General features: G+C 46.6%; 1 protein-coding gene across 1 annotated transcript in view; it reads right to left on the bottom strand.

The window, feature by feature from the left end:
* The window catches only part of CSMD2 (CUB and Sushi multiple domains 2), a 204,497-nt gene that overhangs the window by 49,400 nt on the left and 135,798 nt on the right, over window positions 1-19,299 (bottom strand). The window contains exons 33-39 of the mRNA XM_081816844.1: window positions 18,719-18,865; window positions 16,168-16,356; window positions 11,363-11,548; window positions 10,114-10,308; window positions 8,296-8,469; window positions 6,904-7,077; window positions 1,323-1,496 (exon numbers count right to left, since the gene is read on the bottom strand). Of these exons, the coding sequence (XP_081672970.1) occupies window positions 1,323-1,496; window positions 6,904-7,077; window positions 8,296-8,469; window positions 10,114-10,308; window positions 11,363-11,548; window positions 16,168-16,356; window positions 18,719-18,865 (1,239 nt within the window). The remainder of the gene's footprint in view (window positions 1-1,322; window positions 1,497-6,903; window positions 7,078-8,295; window positions 8,470-10,113; window positions 10,309-11,362; window positions 11,549-16,167; window positions 16,357-18,718; window positions 18,866-19,299) is intronic.

The following is a 19,299-nucleotide window of genomic DNA, read 5'->3' on the forward strand; positions in this document are numbered from 1 at the left end:
AGGAGACTGAGGGAGTGCCCTGGGGTTGTGTGCGTGATAGGACTGGAAGAGGCTCAGTGTAGCCAGGCCCCAGTACAGAGGTCAGGACAAGGCAGAGGACAGTACCTTTGTGAGGGCATTGGGAAGTCTGGGAAGGCATTTTTAACAGGGGACGACTCGATCAGGTTTGCGTTTTAGACAGGTCACTCTGTAAGCGTAGAGAATGGGCTGACGGGAACAGGACCGGCGGCCACCACTTCTAAGATGTTACCCCAGCCCTTGGATTCCAAGACCAGTCCCTGAGCTTGTTACTCTGGGAAGGGACTGGTGGGGGCGGGAGCTAGAGTTACAGGAGAATTTGCATCTTGTGTTGCAGAGATGGAACATGGCTTTTGAGAAGGGGACACGGGATAGCAATACCCCCCCAGCAGCCAAGTTCTAAATTCTTTCCTGCCTCAGTAGATGATCAGAGGAAGGCACAACACCAGGTCATGACAGTTGTTCCTGTGTTTTCTGGAACCTTCTTTCACTCAAGATGGCATCTTCAAATGTTACCAGAGGGATGTTATTTTAGGGTTAGTTGGGATGCATCTTGATTTACTTGAAAATATGAGTTCTTTAACACCGGTTACAAATGACTTGTCACACGTTGCACAGCCAATCACTGTGCACCCGCACATAGTGCAACGAGGAGCCAATCGTCCCAGGGACTCTGCGCCCTCACAACTATGAAGACTCGATCCACCCCCAGGTCAGGGAGGGACTCATTCATGTTCTGCCCGCATTGATGCTCCACTCGTATGTCACGGAGTCTGCCAGGCTCTTCCTGGTACAAGGCAGCTCCATTTGCCCCTACTGCTGTGACCAGCCTCAACAAGCTTTAGAAACTATTTCCTAAGTCGTCCAGATGGGGCCAGAACACCCTCCGCACAGAGTCTGCCTCTCGAGTCCTTGGGTTCTGTTCTTCCTCCCTGCTTCATCCCAACCCCTATGCTCTCGGCTCTGTATTTTTCATTCTAACTTTCCTGCTTTTTTCTTTCATCAGGAATGGGGCTCTATAGGGTAATGATGAGTATTTGTTCTATGCAATGTAAACGAGAAGATTGCTTTCCATTTCTATTTTGAAAAGCACACCTTTTTTGCTGTGCTTGTATAACCAGTGATGAAATCTTGACACAGACGTGGCTGTTTCAAGGGGTTAAGAAAATCCTCATTTATGACCCTCCTGTGCTCTCAGTTTTCCTTATCTGTGTCAAAATCACGCCAGGACTGAATCCTCTGGGTCACAGAACCCCAAATGGCAGCGGTACTGGGGGCCAAGTGGAAGAAGAAGGGTGACTCACTTCTGCAGGTGGGCAGCATGTCGCTCCACTGCCCACTGGACAGGCACTGGGACCTAGTGGCCCCCTCAGCCACATACCCGGGGTTGCACACAAACTTGACCACGTCGTTGAGGTTAAACTGGTTGCCCTGAGTGAGGCCGTTGATCGGGTTGCCTGGGTGTCCACAGGTAATTGCTGCAACCCAAACAGAAGAGAGGTAAGACCTCCTATTATCCCACATCCCCCAAAGCTCATCCTTTCCTCACCTGGTATTTCTCACGCTCATGAGTGAAGTTCAGCCCTAAGCTTAACTATAGTCTCTTTAGCAGCAAAATCTTTACCTCCTGAAATCAGCATGTGGGCGCACCTTCTTCCGTGAAGGCACATCTGTAGCTTGGACAAATTGAGAGAAATCATTCTGTGACTTCCCATGGGGCCTTTGGCCTGGAATGGTAGGTCTGTTGTCCAGGTAGTCAGCCCTGCCTCCTTTTCTCTGCCTCTATCCCTGAGGCTCCCCATCACCACTCTCCATCACTGGATGTGATGACTACCCCTTAGTAGATTCAGACCCAGCCCACTTCTTGGGCCGAGCTTGACAGAGCCAGAGTCGATACTAACCAAGCCTGAACAGAGGGATTGCTCCCCCTGCCAGCCTGCAGGAGCCAAAGCTGTTGCTGGGAGCACAACCCTTCCCCTCTATTCCTCCCTGATGAAGGAGTGATTTCTGGCCTTTCTTTGTGCTCTTTTACTTACTCTGGCCCAGGTCACGTGGAGCGGCCGATCTGTGCAATTTGGGAAGAGCGAGCAGTCATGCTTGACCCAGTTCTGCCCCCTTCCTCTTGGGACCTAGCGACTGTGGACAACAGTGTTCTCTGCTGCTCCTCTGGGGGCAGGCGCTCCCTGACAATGAAGGGATGCCGGCCCTGCGTATTTCTCTAATTGTGTGAATCCACCCCATCCTGGGTTTATTCAGCAGACCCTACTGGGCTACACATGAAGCTATTGCTTCCGACTTAGGCTTTATTAGTAATGAAGGTGATACTTTGGCATCCATGCAGGATTGTGTAATTTCTTCAGCCATGGGCAGAGCACTAGTGGAGGACCTGGTGCCGGCAGGCCTGGCTCCAGAGTGCTCAGGTTACCCCTCTGTCCCAGCTTTCTTCCTTCCTCCTAGAACTGGAGTTCATCCTTCCACCCAGGCACTGGTCTCTCTGAGATTTCTCCAATAGAAGTGCCTGCTCCAGAGCCTTGGCACCTGCTTTCCCCTCTGCCAGAACATCCCTTGGCTCCTGCGCTCACATCCTCAGGTCTCCCCTCAAATGTCACCATATCAGGGAGGCCGTCCCTTATGACCCAATAATCAGCCTCCCCAGCACTGCTCAGGCCCCGTGCCTTCTCCACTTTTTTCCACAGTAACTGACACACTCCACATGCAGTTCTCCATTTGTTCAGTCCTTATCTCCCTCCACCTGAAGTTAAGCTGCACGAGGGCAGGGTCTTTGGTTCACTCCTCGTTATATCCTTGGGGTCTACAGCAGTGCCTGACATGTAGGAAGAGCTTGATCAATATCTGCCAAGTGAAGGAACATGTGAGTGTGGGAACGGATGGGTGACAGGCCTTCTGCTTTGCTCCTTAGTCCTTAGTTCTATTGAGCACCTGCCTGGTATCCCAGTTTCTCTAGATTGAACTCTCAGGTGATGCTTTTGACAGGCCTTTCTCTTGGTTTTGGATCTGGAGGCTGAGAAATCATGAGGAATGTTTTCTTACCCCAACAACTGGACCCACAAGAAGCCCACCCCAAACCCAGATGGTGTGAATGGGGATGGGTGGGCAAGAGCAGACAGAGCCCAGTTTTGCTATGGCCAACTCTGGTATCTGCCTGGGTCTGTTCTCTTGTGTAAATCTCAACAGTAGCATCACTGACCCTAGCGGCCAGAGCTGGGCAGAGGGGGACACATGTGGCTAGTGGACTGCAGGGGTTCAAGACTGCCCCACGTGCTGAGATGAGAATGGGCTATGGGGGCCAGCAGACCAGGTCACCAAAGCGCCTGCAAGGGAAATGGAGGTGTGGTCAGCAGGTAGAAAAAGAAAACTTGATGGGGGGTGGGAGTGTCCCTGAAGCCACAGGGAGATCCTCAAGAAATGTCGGATACCCCAGAGAGCTCTGTTTCTCTGGGGACCCTGACTGGTACAGGCTGCAAAGAAGAGATGGAGAACACCCACTAGGAAGGAAAATCGAGGTCTTCGTGAAGCTTGAGGGCTTCCCTGGGGCTTGAGGGAAATTAAGAGAAAAGAAAGGTAAGTGGTATGGAGGAGAGATTTAAAAGCAGATTAGGGTCACTAAGGAGGCAGAAGGGAGGAGATCCAGGGATGGATGGAGGGCACAGCCTTGTGCCTGGAGAGAGAGATTCTTCTAGGGAGGTGGGAGGGAAGGGAGAAGGATAGACGTGTGGGTGGGAAGCAGGAGGTAGAAGGAGTTAGTGTCTGATGGCTTCCATCATTTCTGCAAAATAGAAAGTGAGGCTGTCTAATCAGCTAATAATTATTGGGGTCTATCTGCATTATTTTATTGAATCTCCACAACCCTATGACATAGGTCCCATCGTCATCCTCAGAGAAGCCGGGAGTCTTGTTCAGGGGCACAGTTTCTAGGTGGCTCACCTGAGCTCTGAACCCAGCTTCTGTGACGGGGCTGTGTTCACTATCTGCCTTAGCTGTCTGCTGGGAAGGCAGGTGGAGGAAGTGGAGGGCGGGGTCTTCAGGAAAGAGGTGAAATCGCGCAGAATGTGTGGGAATGGGCAGGAGAGCTACCGGAGGAGATGTGGGATTGCCGGGAAGTTCTGAGAGTGATGGATATGGAAACCTTGGATTGACACGTGGTGACGGCTCACACAGTGCCGACCACGGGGTCGTCACTTATAAATACTTGTTCTTTTCCTCTGCCTTCCTCCTCCAGATGCCCCCCACTGCTCTGTGCTCCAGGAGACAATGGGGTTTGGCCCAAGAGGTCCTGGATTCTGTCATGTGGTAGCATCGACACCACCATCGTCATAACAACAGCAAGAGCATCTGCTTCATGCCTCTCTCAGGCACAGTTTGGACTACTTTGGGTCCAAAATAGCATTTATTTAATCCTCACAATACTCCGAAGTATCTGCTTTTTGTAGAGGAGGAAAAAGACTTAGGCAGGTAAACTAACCCATCTGAAGTCATATAGCCACGTGATATGGGGTGGGAGGTCTGGGTAGGACCCAGGCAATCGAGGTCCGGGGTCCAAGTGTCCAAATACTTTACTACACTGCCTTTCAGTGCATGCCGGGTTTAAAACCAAACATCTTTAGGCTTAGGCAGACATTCTCCACTTATTTTCAGACCCCAACATTCCCTATTATTTATAACCCAAATGTCCACATGCATATTCTGGGCCGATTACTTGGAGGCATCTGAATTTGCATCTTCTGGATAAAACCAAATGTTTTGTTCACACCCATCTGGAAGAGTGACTGAATATAGATGGGTCTTGCTTTGTGTAAACCTAATACTTAAGCAGCTATTAAGACTAATTTTTCACGCATTGCTTATTCAATATGTCTCATTATTTTATTGCTCCATCTCATCTATGAAGAACCAAATGAAGAAGAATTACAAACAAAAACCTGCCTTAAAAAAATTAAACAACAAAACCAACCCTGCACTTTACATAAAGGCTCACTTTGGGGAACTTTAAAAAGTGAAGAATTTTCCAAGTTACTTCCAGGCAACTGAGAAAAATGGTGGTCATCTAAATCCAAAAAAAAAAAAAATGCAGATTAACAAGAAGAACAAATAAAACTATAGAAAGCCCAGGCCTGCAGCATAACCAAAACAGAATGCTATAAACTTTAAATTATGTGTAAGTAGAAAAACAAGCACGACACCCAGGCAGAGCTGTTTCTCATGCTTTTGCTGCAAGCCTTTGTGGAGAGCAGGACTGTATGGAAAAGAGAAGAGAGGGGCAGGGAGCGGCCCAATATTGATCTGAAGTCACTGCTGGCAAGAGAAAGTCCGTCTTAAATATGAACAAACTGAAAAAGGATTCTGATATGTCAGTGCACAGACTACAGGAAAGGGGTATGAAACTCTTAAATTCCCTAAATACCAAAAGAAATGGGAAAAAATAGTAAGGAAAACATCACACAGGGGCATCTGGGTGGCTCATTCGGTTAAGCATCTGCCTTGAGCTCAGGTCATGATCCCTGGGTCCTGGGATCCACCCCTGCATCTGGCTCCCTGCTCAGTGGGGAACCTGTTTCTCCCTCTCCTTCTGCCCCCACCCCCACTCATGCTCTCTCTCTCTTTCCCTCTGTTGCTCCCCCTGCTTGTGCTCTCTCTCTCTCTGTCAAATAAATAAATAAAATCTTAAAAAGAAAACACCACACAGTGAAAGAAATAGCCGAGTATATCTTATAACCCGTAACAGTTACGTAAGACATGACAGACGTAAGACCAAGAATATAAGTCATAGAGATATATGTGAATGAGTATAACTAACCTATTAAAAGAGAAACGTTTCAAATGGGCTCACAAGGCAAGACCCAACTCTCTGGTATACAAAAGTCGGAAAGGGTAAAACACAGGGATGGCTCAAAGTATACCAGGCAAATGGAAAAAGGACAAAAGTAGGGGTTGTAAGCCTAGTATCAGGCCTGAGTGCCAGTCAAGCTATAAAATACTAAAAGCGACAAAGAAGACATTTTAAAGGCTAAAATCACAATTTGCAATGTAGATAATAGTTCTGAACAAGTATATACCAAATTACACAGCAACTACCTTTATGTAGCAGAAACTACAGGAAATGCAAGGAAAAATAGATAGAAGGACACTAAGAATAGAAAACTTTAAGACACACCACTCAGGGCAAAACAGGTCAAGTGGACAGAATCAGTAAGCATACAGAAGGCAGAGACGACATAATCAAGGCACATCTTATGATTATATACAGAACTTTATACCCTAATCCCCTTTCTCCTAAAATGCCCATGGAACATTCAGAACACCTGATCAAATATGAGGACATCAAGAGAGCATCAGTAAATTCCATGAGGTAGAAATATTACACACAGTGCGATCATATTAGAAATGAATGACAAAATAAAAATAGAATGGCCCTTCCACTTAGAAATTAAAAGAAAACAACTATTAAAAAACTTCTTGGTGAAAGAAGAAATTCATACCCAAATTAATATTAATTTCTAATAAACAATCAAACATTAATTGTTATAAGCTATGGGATCCGCTTAGAGCAGTTATTGGAAGACATTTCCCAAACTTAAGCACTTATATCAATAATAATAATAAAATGAAAATAAATGAATTGGATTCCCAACTCTAAAGCTAGAAATGAACAAACAAGTTAACCAAGGGGAATCACAAGGAGGGTGACGGTGAAGGCAAAAGCAGTAATGAAGGATGCCGAAAACAGAGAACGAGATGTAATGATGCGTCTTTCAAAAAAAATTAACAAAACATACAAAACCTCCAGTGAACCTAACCAAGAGCACAAGGGAGCAAGTCCATGTGGAGTCTGAGCTCGTGACTAAGCAGAGTGGGTAACATACTTACGCACACAGAAAGGGGTCTTGCCCGACCAGAGGTGATCCTGCTGGCAGATGCGCACGGACATGCCGATCAGGCGGAACCCAGCGTCGCACTGGTATACCACGCTGCCCCGGTAGCTGTAGTTCTCCCCATTGACGTTTCCATTGACGATGGGCTCGGGTGTCCCACAGTGCCCAGCTTTGGTGGGAGGTGAGGAAAGAGTGCAAATCGAAGAGGAGCTCATATAAGAGGAGAGGGGATGGTGAGGAAAAGGACCAAGGACCCAGCCACCCATCGTTCCCCCCACCCACCCACCCCGAGAGTAGCCATCCAGGAACAGCTTCAGGAATCCTAGACATGATGCAAGTGGCAAGCCCAAATCCCAAGGTTGAATCCCCAAAGGCCACCCATCTCTGGGCTGTAGTTTCTGTGTCTGTCCGCAGGTTGGAAATGATCACTGTCACCTCCCTGCCTCTGGGATTATCTCCTTTTTTTTTTTCATCAACCAGCATTGATGGAGCATCTACTGCGTGGAGGGCACCTCGGTCTACATTAAGGCCATCAAAACCCAGTGGAATTGAAAATAACTATGCACAAATAGGTGGTTTGGCTAAATCCATCCTTCCTTCTCCTTGAGTGGCAGGAGACACAGAGAGTTTAACCTAGGTGAGTTACTCTATTAAATGGGGTTTGGGTAGAGTATATTCCTAGCATTTCCACTGGCATTCTTGGCTCTCTCTGGAAATAACTCATGACTGTATCCCTAAAAGAGGCCTGGGACAGTGGAAGGGCAGCACTGTTCACTATGGAACAGACCATCCAATCTACGCTGTTAGGTCTCTGTAGCTGGGACCCTCCTTTGGACTTGAGGGATCCAAGAAAGAAGTGAGAGGAGAGAATACCTTAGAATCTAAGGTTTGGTAGGGAATGGATTGGCCATGGGGGAAATGATAACTCTGTCTTTGTAAGCCAGGTTGTTTTTGTGCTTTTGTCATTTGCTTATTTTATACATATATATGTGTATGTACATGTATATACATATGTATGTATATGTATATATGTATGTATATATATGTGTAATACACATATATGTATATGTATGTCTATATGTACACGCATATATGTTTATATGTAAGTATACATTCCTTCTATACATATGTATACGTATGTGTGTATATATATATAAATAAAACTTTGTCTCATCAGACCTGAAGTTCTTCTCATCTTCTTGGGTGCCCCAAGAGAAGCAAGTTCAGGGTCTTAGTCATGGTGGATGTCCAAGAGCTGGTGTTTGGATTAAGCATTTTATGCTATAGGTAAAATGATGCTTTTAAAGACTGGGATCCAGCTTTAGAAAGCTCTAACTTGTCTTACGGAGGGAAAAATGGGCAGGATAGGTCTGGGGAGGTCACTCACCAAGGCAGCGAACTTCGGAGCCACTCCAGAGCCCATTGGCCATGCACTCCCGCACCCTGGAGCCCACCAGTGTGTAGCCAGAATTGCAGGAGAAGATGGCCGTCGCCCCATAGACGGACAGTGTTCCAATTCGGTGCCCGCTGGGCGGGATGGGGAGCTCTCCACAGGAGATGACTAAAATGATCACAAAGTGCTCAGTGAAAAGCCAACCCCAAGAGGAGGGACATGTGCTGCTTCTGAGCAGTAAGAATAATGACAAAAATGAGACCTGTTTAAGTTTATTGGGACTCATGAGCAGAATGTGGGGGCATGGGAGTGACCTGCATGGTGTTACACTGGAGCAGTGACTCTCAACTGAAGTATTGCCAAAAGGACCCAAGGAGCTTCTAAAATGCTCGGGCTGTACTCTGGATCTATGACCCACAATCTCTTGAGATAAGGCCCAGGCATATGCATTTTTAAGAAAAGTTCCTCAGGCGGTTCAGATGGTACTCTGGTTAGGAACCACCACACTAGAGGTGGAGATTCTGTGGTGCCCTGGGTTTCCAACTGAGTCCCTTGTCCTTTCTGCTGAGAGCAGCCCCAGCCTCCCACTCCTTCCCAACAGAGCACTGCATATAGCCATGGCTGGTGTGGGAGGTGAGGCCCAATGGCCAAGGCTGCATCAAGTGTGAGAGCCTTCATTGTGATGAAGCTGTTACATGCTCATGACTTCTGCTCTGCCACACACATGGTTATATTCCATGGTGGGGTCTAAACTTGGATGTCTAAAGACAATAGTGACTTGAATCATAGATGTAGGTAAGATATCACTTCTTCTCCCATCCAGTCTCAAAATTTCCACTCCTCACTGACAAGTTATTCTCTTCTACCCCATTACAAACACCCACCTCCTCTATCACATCCTTACTGATTAAGTCAATATCATGAGTATATCCCATTGTAGCAGGTGCTGGGATGGGCCACTCAGACCCCATTTAGGATGGGAGGATTTTTTTCCCCAGCTGTTGGCAAACAACCCTCAGCTGCTCACCCTCTTCAGACTGCTTTAGCTGAAGAGTCCTCCCATCTAGATCATGCTTCTTCCTGAGGTATCCTGTACCCAATGTTTGGTCAATGTGTAGGTATAAAGGCCTCTAGCCCCAACTTGTGGCAGTTCTGAAGGACCATCCCAGCTTCAGAGCTCCCTGTGGGGTCAGTGGAGGGCCACACTGATATTGTATCAGAGGTCAACTGTGCCATCTTCCCAGTACTGCCTCCTCACTTTCCCTTACACAGATGGCGGAGATCTTAAGGGTACTCCCTAATAAACCTGTCTCAGAGGTGCTTCCCAGGGACCCTGACCTTAGAAACTATCTTGAAGAAACAAACAAAAACAATAATACAGAAGGAGAGGCAGACACTTAGGTGCCTACCCCTTGTGCTCTACCCATTCCTTCTATATACGCTCTCATTACAGGTCTTGTCACACCCCATTATCATTGCTTCCTTATTTTGTCTGCCTCTCCAGCAGACTATAAGCTTCTTTGGGACAGGAACCACAGCCTTTTATCTTCATACTGCTATAATACCTGGCATGAATGTTGAACACGTGAATGAGTGGATACTCACTTGGACAAAGGCAACTTTTTAATAAGATGGTAAGACGCTGAGAAGTACTTCCTTAAAGGAAGTACCAGCTCCTGATTTTAGGTGAGTGTTCAAAAAGAGGTACACTGCCATCCCTGGTGATACCCCCCTCTCTCCTTCCCCATGTATGGTATAGTTCAAGTGGAAGGCACTGTGCCAAACATGCCCACCCTCCCCTACTGGGCTTACTTTGGCAGGTGGGCATAGAGTTCCCGAGGCTCCATTTGCCATTGGCCTGACAGCGGATGACCCTTTGGCCAGTGTAGTAGTAGCCAGGGTCGCAGATGAGCATCAGCTGGGCCTGGAACTGGTACTGTGTCTCAAAGATGAGCCTCCATCGGCCGTGTTCCACGCTGATGCTGCTGACATCAGGACATGTCACAGCTGGGGAGACAAGGAGCAGCGAGGAGGAGTAATTAATTAATTAATTATGGAAGACACTGGGAAGAGTCCAGAACTGGGGACTGGGAGACTGTAATGCAGTAATAAGAATCTTGAGTCGCCAGGCAGGTTTGTTAAATGAATGAAGTGGGCTGGGAATGGGGTGGGGAGGAACAAAACAAACTGGGGTGGGCAGACCCACCAAAAAGAAAAGAAAAGAAGGAAGGAAGGAAGGAAGGAAGGAAGGAAGGAAGGAAGGAAGGAAGGAAGAAAACGAAAGAAAGAAAGAAAGAAAAGAAAGAAAAGAAAAAAAAGGGGAGGTGGTAATCAGTGCTGATTGTTAGATGTGAACCTTGTAATTTCTCTTTAGTCAGATCTTTATTTTTCAAGAGAATCCAGAAATATGGATTTTTTTTATGTAAACTCTCCCAATTTTAAAATGTTGGGAGGCAATTCAGAAATTTCATAAAGCATACCATAGGTCAAAGAAACAAAACAAAACAAATCAAAAGTACAAAACCCTGTATCTTCAAACTCAATATGGCCCCGTAGGCTCCAAGTTTGTGACTCCGGCCTTAAAGCTGAACTGAACCTCTGTCATTTTAGAGGTTTTTTTTTTTTTTTTTTTTTTTTCCAACTAACATCATTTTTTTTTTCTTTAAATTCAATTAGCCAACATATAATACATCATTAGTTTCAGATGTAGAGTTCAGTAATTCATCAGTTGCATATAAAACATTTTAGAGTTTTGTGATCAAAGGACATTCGCACAAATGTTCTGGTAGTTTTTCCTTCTAAAAGGAACTTATTCCTAAGTTCTGTGATGGTTTATGGAAACATCTCAGGGTGCAATGGTCTATCAATGCATTGAGAGCAATTTCAAATGGGAGCCCAACTTGGTAGATGACACTCTCCACCTGTCTGTTTCCCAAATCCCCAACCTCCATGTACCTGCTTTTTTTCTCATTACTGGGTTTTTAGCTCACTCCTTGCAGGAATCTTTTCAGCTACATACCCAGCCCCTCCTTATACCCATCTTCTCTGCCCAAGGACTCACGGACACACTGTGGGGGGACATTGTGGTTGCTCCAAAGGCCTGTCTCCAGACACTCTGCTGTGGCCTCGGCACCTGCCTGGAGGTGGTAGCCTTCGCTGCAGCTGTACACAGCCTTGGTCCCCACTGTGTACTCTTTGCCGAACACCATTCCATTCTTGGGGGCCTCAGGAAGCCCACAAGAAAGAGCTAGCAAAGAGAAAAAAAATATTATGAGCATGTCTGTTTCAAGATGGTATTCTGAGAACATATTTTAATCTTCCTTCTCCCCCAAGGCCCTAATAAAATTATAGTAAAGACTAGTAAAGTGGAAAAGCCTCATAACAATAAACAAAATGGGAGGATCAGCAGCAGAGGAGATTTCAAAAAAAACTTTGGAAGATGGAATGCAGATTGAAGTGTGTTGATAGATTAAGTGGAGCCGAGAAGCTGCAGCTTAAAGTATACGAGGGAGCTATAGTGTGAGACCAGTTCTCCTCCATCCTTTCCCACAAATACAGTGTAGAGGCATTCATGCATCTATTCCCCAAATAACATAGAGAGGGTTTTCTTTCCCACTTAAGGAAAAAAAAAAAGGAACTCCCTTGAGAGAATCAGGGCTGCTCAGGTGTGAGATGGCATCCCAAAGTAAAGCTCTTCTAATTCTAGGATTTAAGAGCTCTCAGCCTAAAGGCTGCCCCTCTGCCTGCTCATCTGTGCTACATACTCAACTCAACTTCTTATTCACGTGGGAGACCTAGTGGGCAAAGATACCTGTATATAATCACAACAAAGGTAACCCACATCTGCTCCCTGGAAAAATCAGCCTTGCCTTTCCTTTAAAATAGGATTAATCAGAGATCACTGTACATATGAAGAAAACCAGTAACATGAAAGACATAAACAAAGATAAGATTAAAAATAGACAAAAATAGAAATAAAGTTCTCTTTTAGGAAACAGAGCTAACCCAGGAAATAGAAGATACATAAGCTTTAAACTTTTGATTAGTAATATCTTGAGAAAGTCAGGGGGACATATTGTATTCATAAAATGAGAACAGAGGGCTTTCAAAAAAGAACAACAACAACAACAGAACAAGGAAAAGCTCTCTTAAGAGCTCTTAAAAATATGATTGCTAAAATAAGTATTAGATAGAAGGGCTGGAGATTTAAAAGTAAAGGGAATTTCCCAGAATAGAGACCAAAAAGACAGAAACTGAAAATGAGAAAAAAGGACTGAAAACACAGGAGGTCAACATCCAGGAGGTCCAACACCCAACAGGTTAGAGTTCCAGAAAGACAGAAGAGAGATCACAGATGAGCATTTCCCAGAGCTGGAAAGACACAGATCTTCAGATTGAAAGGGAGCCAAAGGGATGCAGAGAGAACCATTCTTAGATACATCATCATGGAATTTCAGAAGATGAAAGACAAGTTCCTACAAGTTCCCAGAGAGAGAGAAAAAATAGGACATTCCTGCGAAGGAATGAGAATCAGACTGGCATCACACGTCCAATCAGCAGCAATGGATGTCCAAAGATAATGGAACAAATTTCTGAAGGAAGTGATCTGTAACCTAGAATTTTACCTGGTCAACCTACCAAGCATATATGAGGGCAAAAGTAAAGATATTTTCAGACATTTAAAGACTCAGGGAATTTCCTTTTCATGAACCCTTTATGAGGAATTTACTCAAGGCTATGCTCCATCAAAAAGGGGGTAAAAACCAAGAAAGGGTAGGATATGGGATATAAAAAATATAAAAAATGGTAGTGCTAACACAGGAGTATAAAGAAAAGGAATTTCAAGGTGACAGCTCAGGAGACACAGGTATGCAGCACATGGCCATGGTCATTATAAGGAGTAGGGTCAACACTATGTTTATTGGAGGAACACACATTACTTAGGCAGGAGTAGCTCGTGTTGTCTTTGAAAGAAATTAATACTTACAAACCGTGTTTGCCCTTTGACAGTTCAGGAGCTAGTACAGATAGAGGGGAATTAATCAGGTTTCCCACTGTTGTCCCTCATCCACCCCCACCTCTGCAACTTGTCTAGAGCTCAGACCTCCCTCATTCAGAGCCAGCTCAAGCAGACGAAGTCCCCATCCACATTGGCCAACAACGGTCCTCCATGCTACTGGAACCCAGAAGAGACACAGGGCCAGGGCTTTATTATGATATAGGGAAGGATAGACTCGTCAGAGGGAAATGGATTGGGATATCAAGATGGAAGAAGGTTTTAAAGACTGGAAAATGGAAGGAATGAGTAAATAAGGAGGAACTGAGGAGAAAATGTGGAATGAAGAAATGAGGAGTATTTGAATATGATGCTCTTTTAGTGCCTAAACAGCAAAGCTGTAAGCTCCTTTGGTGGTACTAGGGTAGTCAAATTGTGATCAATGAACTGCCTTGCTTCCTTGGATTTTTTTTAAAGAAATACTTAGATCCCTACTGGTATTTTGCATGAGGAGTCAGTCAATCTGGAGACAGCAGGTGAAGGAAGTGGACAGCAGACTGTTCTCATCGCTCTTGGCCCAGCTCTTCCCGTGTGGATAACTAAGAGGACAGAGGATACCTTCCCAGCCCGAAACACTAAAAGCCTGTCTCCTGATCTCCATGCCATAAGAGTCCCCAAACCCCAAGGTAAAAGGGGCACTTTCTGTGGGTAGGAGAGGAGGAGACAGAATCCAAGTATTTGAAGGTGGTGGTGGAATGAGATTTCTGAGGGAGAGAATATGTAGCAAAAGAACGGGCTGGGGAAGTAGAGAGAAAGCATTAGAAGGCACAGGATCTCTAATGAGATACATTTGTTGGTGGAAAGTCATGGTTTGGAAGAAGCAATATGGAAATGGGAGAATGCTGGGACTTTCGTGGCCCTGGGTTATGGGGACCCTCTACTTGAAAGGGCCCCAGCATTCATGTTCTTAGAGGAGAGCCAGTCTCTGTGGAGGAAGGAAGTGAAGACAGCCTCTGGGTAGTGACCAAGGGTGTATGCTGGCTGGCCACGGAACCGGGATTCCAGAGAGCTCAGGGGGAATGGCTGAGTGGAATGGCATCAGTGGTAAGCTTGGGGCTGGGTCTGGGTACAAATTAGTATGGGGATGAGTACAAAGAAGCCTGGAGGGGCTTAGTTTTGGGAAGTTACAAAAGAAAACAGAGATGAGAGGCATGGTGGTTTCCAACTGGAGCTTTGGAAGAAAGACTTGTCTGTGTTGATACAGTTAGAGACACAGAGACCAAAGCCAAATGACATTTGCCATTTGTGATCAGTCTGTTCTCTGGGACCTATTCTTAGGGCATCAAACAGAATGCTAACGACACATTGTTTGAGGAAGCTTAGGCAGAGGCGAGAAGGTTGTGAGGGTCAGAGATGACAGACGTCACCACACTAGGAATCAAAGAACAAGAAAATCAAACATCAGTGTGATTTCTTGCTTTTGTCTGTATCATCAGCAAAGTTTTCCTTTTCTTTTTTTTAATGCAGTACACAATGTTGTGAATGTGGGAGAAAAGATGACTTTCACATGCTGGTGGAAGTTAAGTGAAGACAAATGTCCTGGAGGGCAGTGAGTGTCAAGAGCTGTAGACTTTGCATAGGTTATGGTTCAACAATCGCATTTCTGGGAATTTATTTTAAGAAATAAATGTGGATGTTCATAATGATGGAATTATAAGGATTTTAATAGCAGCACTGTTTACAGTAGCAAAAAATAGAGAAATTCAAATGACCAACAATAGGACGATACTTAAGTACGTGACAGTTTTTCCATAATGGTATGCAACTACTGGAAATAGTGATGAGGAAGTGTATTTAATTATGTGACAGATGTTAAGAAAATATTAAGAGCTTTGTACACCGAGGATGCCATTTTTGTAAACAATATATAAAAGATCAAAGGAAATGTGTTGAAATGTTACCCAGTGATCTCAGTTGATGGGATTATAGGTCATTTTTCTTCTGCCAAGTTTTTATTTAAATTCCAGTTGGTTAACATACAGTGTAATATTAGTTTCAGGTGTAGGATATACTGTTTCATCACTGACATGCAACACCCTGTGCTCATCACATCTGCCCTCCTTAATCCCCATCAACCATTTAACCCACCCCCCTCTCCCACCCCACCCACCTCCCCTCCAGCAACCCTTTGCATTATCTATAGTTTTTTTCCCCCTCAGATCTCTAGTCTGAATTATGTTACTTTAAGGGAAAACAAATCCCATCAATTATGAAAGGCAATGCATGCAAACACCTGGTAGAGATCACGGGCTTTGATTGCGGGCAATGAGTATGGTGAGCCTCTGTTGCTTCCTGGTGCCCTCTGCCCCTCGCCTCCTCTGACCTAGGGCTTCCGCCAGCCCAAGCTGCTCTGCATATCCTGTGATCTCTCTCCAGTCCGTGGTTCTGCAAATGCTCTTGCTGTTGCCTAGAATGTTTTCTTTGCCAATGCCTGGCCCCAAACCCCACTTGCTCCATGAGCCCGAGCCCAGAAGAGGGGAGCCCTCCCTAGCTGTCTGGGAGGAGGTCCCATCTTACCCCTGGGCTCCCACAACACTGTACTCCTGATACAGCACTCCCTTCCTCTGCCATTTTGCATTTATGTGGCTACATATCCACCTCCCTCCTTGCTCTGAAAACATTGAGACTGTTTTATGCATATGTATATCCCCAGGGCTCGAGATATTATGGATCCTCAATACATGTTTGCTGAAAGAATGAATTAATTATCAATGAGGACACCCACATTTGGAAGTGATCAGTCCTGGGACGAACCCAAGATGTGAGGAGGATCCGAGCCACCTGTCACCCCCTTTCCAAGTGCTCCTCACCTTGACAGAGAGGAATGGCCTCGCTCCACAGGTAGTAGCCCTGGGGGTGCCGGGTACAAATGGCCATGCTGTGTCCCACCAAGCGGTAGCCAGCGTTGCAGCCGAAGTGGACGGAGCCTCCGGGCTGGGTGCTGGGCTGGCCCAGAAGGAAGCCATGGAGTGGAGCCCTGGGCAGGCTGCAGTAGGGAGCTGGACGACAAGATGAGGTTCAGGGGACCACATGCAAGCAGGAGGATGTGTGATTTCCTGCATGCCCCCCTCCCCCCCACGCCATTGCCTTGTCTCTGCCACTGCCGGGTCCACTGCTATTTAGGGAGGTCTGAGTGGTTGATACTGAAAAACGGCCGATCAGTGTAGTAAAAGCCAAAGAAAGAAGAGAAAAAGCCATGAAACACAGGATCCCCTTCGTGGCCCAGACGCAGTGCGGCTTGAGCCCCTGCGCTCAGGCTCTTGAGACCTGTCAGCTCCCAAAGAGGCGCAGGGACTAGACCCCGCCGGGGGGCAGGGGGGGCGGGGGATGGCTGGCTCCACAAGAGTGTGACTGCAGGGGTGTGGACTCTGGGGTCCTGGATCTGACCTTTCCATGTCTGTGACGTGGGACACATCCCTGAAGTTCTTTGAGGTCCCCTTTCCTCCCCTGTGTATTGGGATTAGAAACACCCACCTCAAAGGTTTTTTGGACAATTTAAACGGGATTGTGTTTGTAAAGCCCCCCAGCCTCGCGCAGAACACCTGGTGCTCAATAAATGGCCCTTCTCCTTTCTGTTGTAGGGGGTTGGGGGAGGGGGAGCATGGCAATCCAGGACACACATCCACACTCCTATTTCCCCCTCGGTGTATGGCTTCAGCTGATTTCATTCGTTTATTCGACAAATAGACATAGAAGGTCTATTATGTGCCAGGAGGTGTTCTAAATGCCGGGAATACCACAGCGAAGAACACAGGCAAAAATCTCAGCCTCAGGGGGCTGACCCTAAAAGACTCCTGCCAGGGATCCCCAGGGGATGCTCTGTGAGGCCGGGAATGGGGGTGACTGAAGGAACACTCTGAACATGGACTTCTGTTCGCTCGAAGAATCCCCGGCTCGGTCTGCCAGGCAGGCATGTGACAGGGGAGGATGAAGACCCCAAGGTGAGATCCTTTGGCCTCCTATTGGGCGATCACATCCCTCTGCTGGTGAATGGTGTTTTAAAGACCTCCCTTCCATGCCAGATGTGTTTCCTGGCTCTTGCTTTGCCCCCTGCATCGATCTACCTCTGAGTTTACCTCAGTCAGAACAAGAGTCTCAGTTATAAAATATCCTGAGTCATAGTGATGGCTGCGTGGGCAAAGTACACAGGTCTACTATATTTTCATTAAGTTCTAATGGTTTCACCATGTAATGAATCAACTTTCTGTGAATAGGTATTCCAGTTATGACTGACTCATTACCCCCAAACATGATCAGTCTTTTAAAACATCAAGGAAAGGGCAACTCCTGGTGGTTTTTAGTTCCTAGTGTAGTGACCATCACACTGTTGTATCGCCCCCATGACAGCAGCTGCCGGGAACCCCCTAGAAGCTGCCGGAACCTGCCCGACAGCTGCTGTAAGGTTTCTCTTTCATCCCAAGGACACTGAAGCCTGGAGAGGGTGAGTCACTTGTCTAATAATCATTCGGCTAGTTTGTGACAGAGCTGATCACTGCCCCTGGGGGTCGTGAAGCCACCCTTCCCCTCGTGTGCATGGGGGAAAGGGATTTCGGGTTCAGTTTGCAGAGAACATGGACTTTGAGATAGTAAAGGTCTTCTTTCCAGGCGCCCCTCAACCTCATCTCCCAGAACTCCTCGCGGTCTTCAGTAATTCCTCTCTGCCTCCATGCTTGCAGAGCCCAGCCGGTTTGCGGACCTACTCCCCTTCAAAATGGGCACCAGGCTGCTTATCAAGTTTTCTTTCCAACCACAGACAGTTATCCCCACGATGGGAGTTCAGATAAATGCCATTTTTTCCCATCTCCTTACATTTCCAGGCATCTCTCTGTGTTCCTTGTAGACTGCGGCCCTGGTCAGCCGCCTGCCTGGCGTGGCCCTGGGTCTGCCTCTGCCGGGGAGTTATGGCGGGCAGAGCAATAGAGAGGCCCCTGGACTTAAAATATAGGCCATCCTTTGCTGACTGTCCAACACTTCCCACCTGGAGACCCACGTCTTAGGGCTCCTTAGGTTTAAGGAACTTGTATTAACATTTCAACAGTGCTGGGGATGGGATCACCTTAGAGGCATTATCAGATGATATATAATAAACTTATCCAAAAGACACGATAGGCTGGCAGTAGGAGCAGAGGACAGGGAAGAGCTTAAAGTGGGGAAAGGAGCAGAAGGGGGTAGGTAGAGACCGTCAGGGACACTCGTGCTTCTGTAGTGAGAGAGGTTCAGAGGAGAGAGGCTGCCAGTCCTCGTGGAGGGTCTCCGCCACTGATGGGGATATGGCCCATGGCTTACTTGTGTGTTTGGGGTAAGCAAATTCAGGGGCTCAGGGGCTGTGGCCCTTCTCATGTGTCCTTATGTTTTACTCACCTGAATACCGAATCTTAAAGCCCTTCCGGTTGTAGGCATGGTCAGACGACCAGCGCAGGTACACAGAGTTGCTCGAGCTGGTGACAATCAGGGGGGCTGAGTAATTCCCACTGAGGGCTTTCAACAGAGGACTCTGTCCGGAGGGACCTGGGCAAGAGTACAGGACACAGGGTTACAGACTAGCACAGCTGCAAGAGATCAGGTTCCTTGGTTCAATACCTCAAATGTAACCACCTCCCACTTCTCCTCCTCAAGAGATGACATTCAGCTGAGATGGTCAGGGTCAGTGCAATGGTCTGTAATTCTGTCCTTTCTCTGCATCTCTAGACACTGCGCTGGGTGCTCTTTCCTCCGGAGCCCTAAAGCAATGCTCCCAGATGTCACTGCCAACCTACAGGAGTTGGCAGGCGAGATGAAATCTATTTGCCATCTTGGGACTTGCCAAGGCCAAACAGCTGATTAATGAGAGAGCTGGTTTGCAAACTGGGAACTTCTACCTTGCCACCTACTTCTCACATGCATACTAAAAATAGCTCAGTGCTTGTCATATAGAAAAACTATGTACTGAATGAATATATAGC

This window comes from Leptonychotes weddellii, chromosome 4 (genome assembly GCF_054177405.1).
Source record: "Leptonychotes weddellii isolate Sample4059 chromosome 4, ASM5417740v2, whole genome shotgun sequence".
In the NCBI taxonomy this organism is placed as follows: Eukaryota; Metazoa; Chordata; class Mammalia; order Carnivora; family Phocidae; genus Leptonychotes; species Leptonychotes weddellii.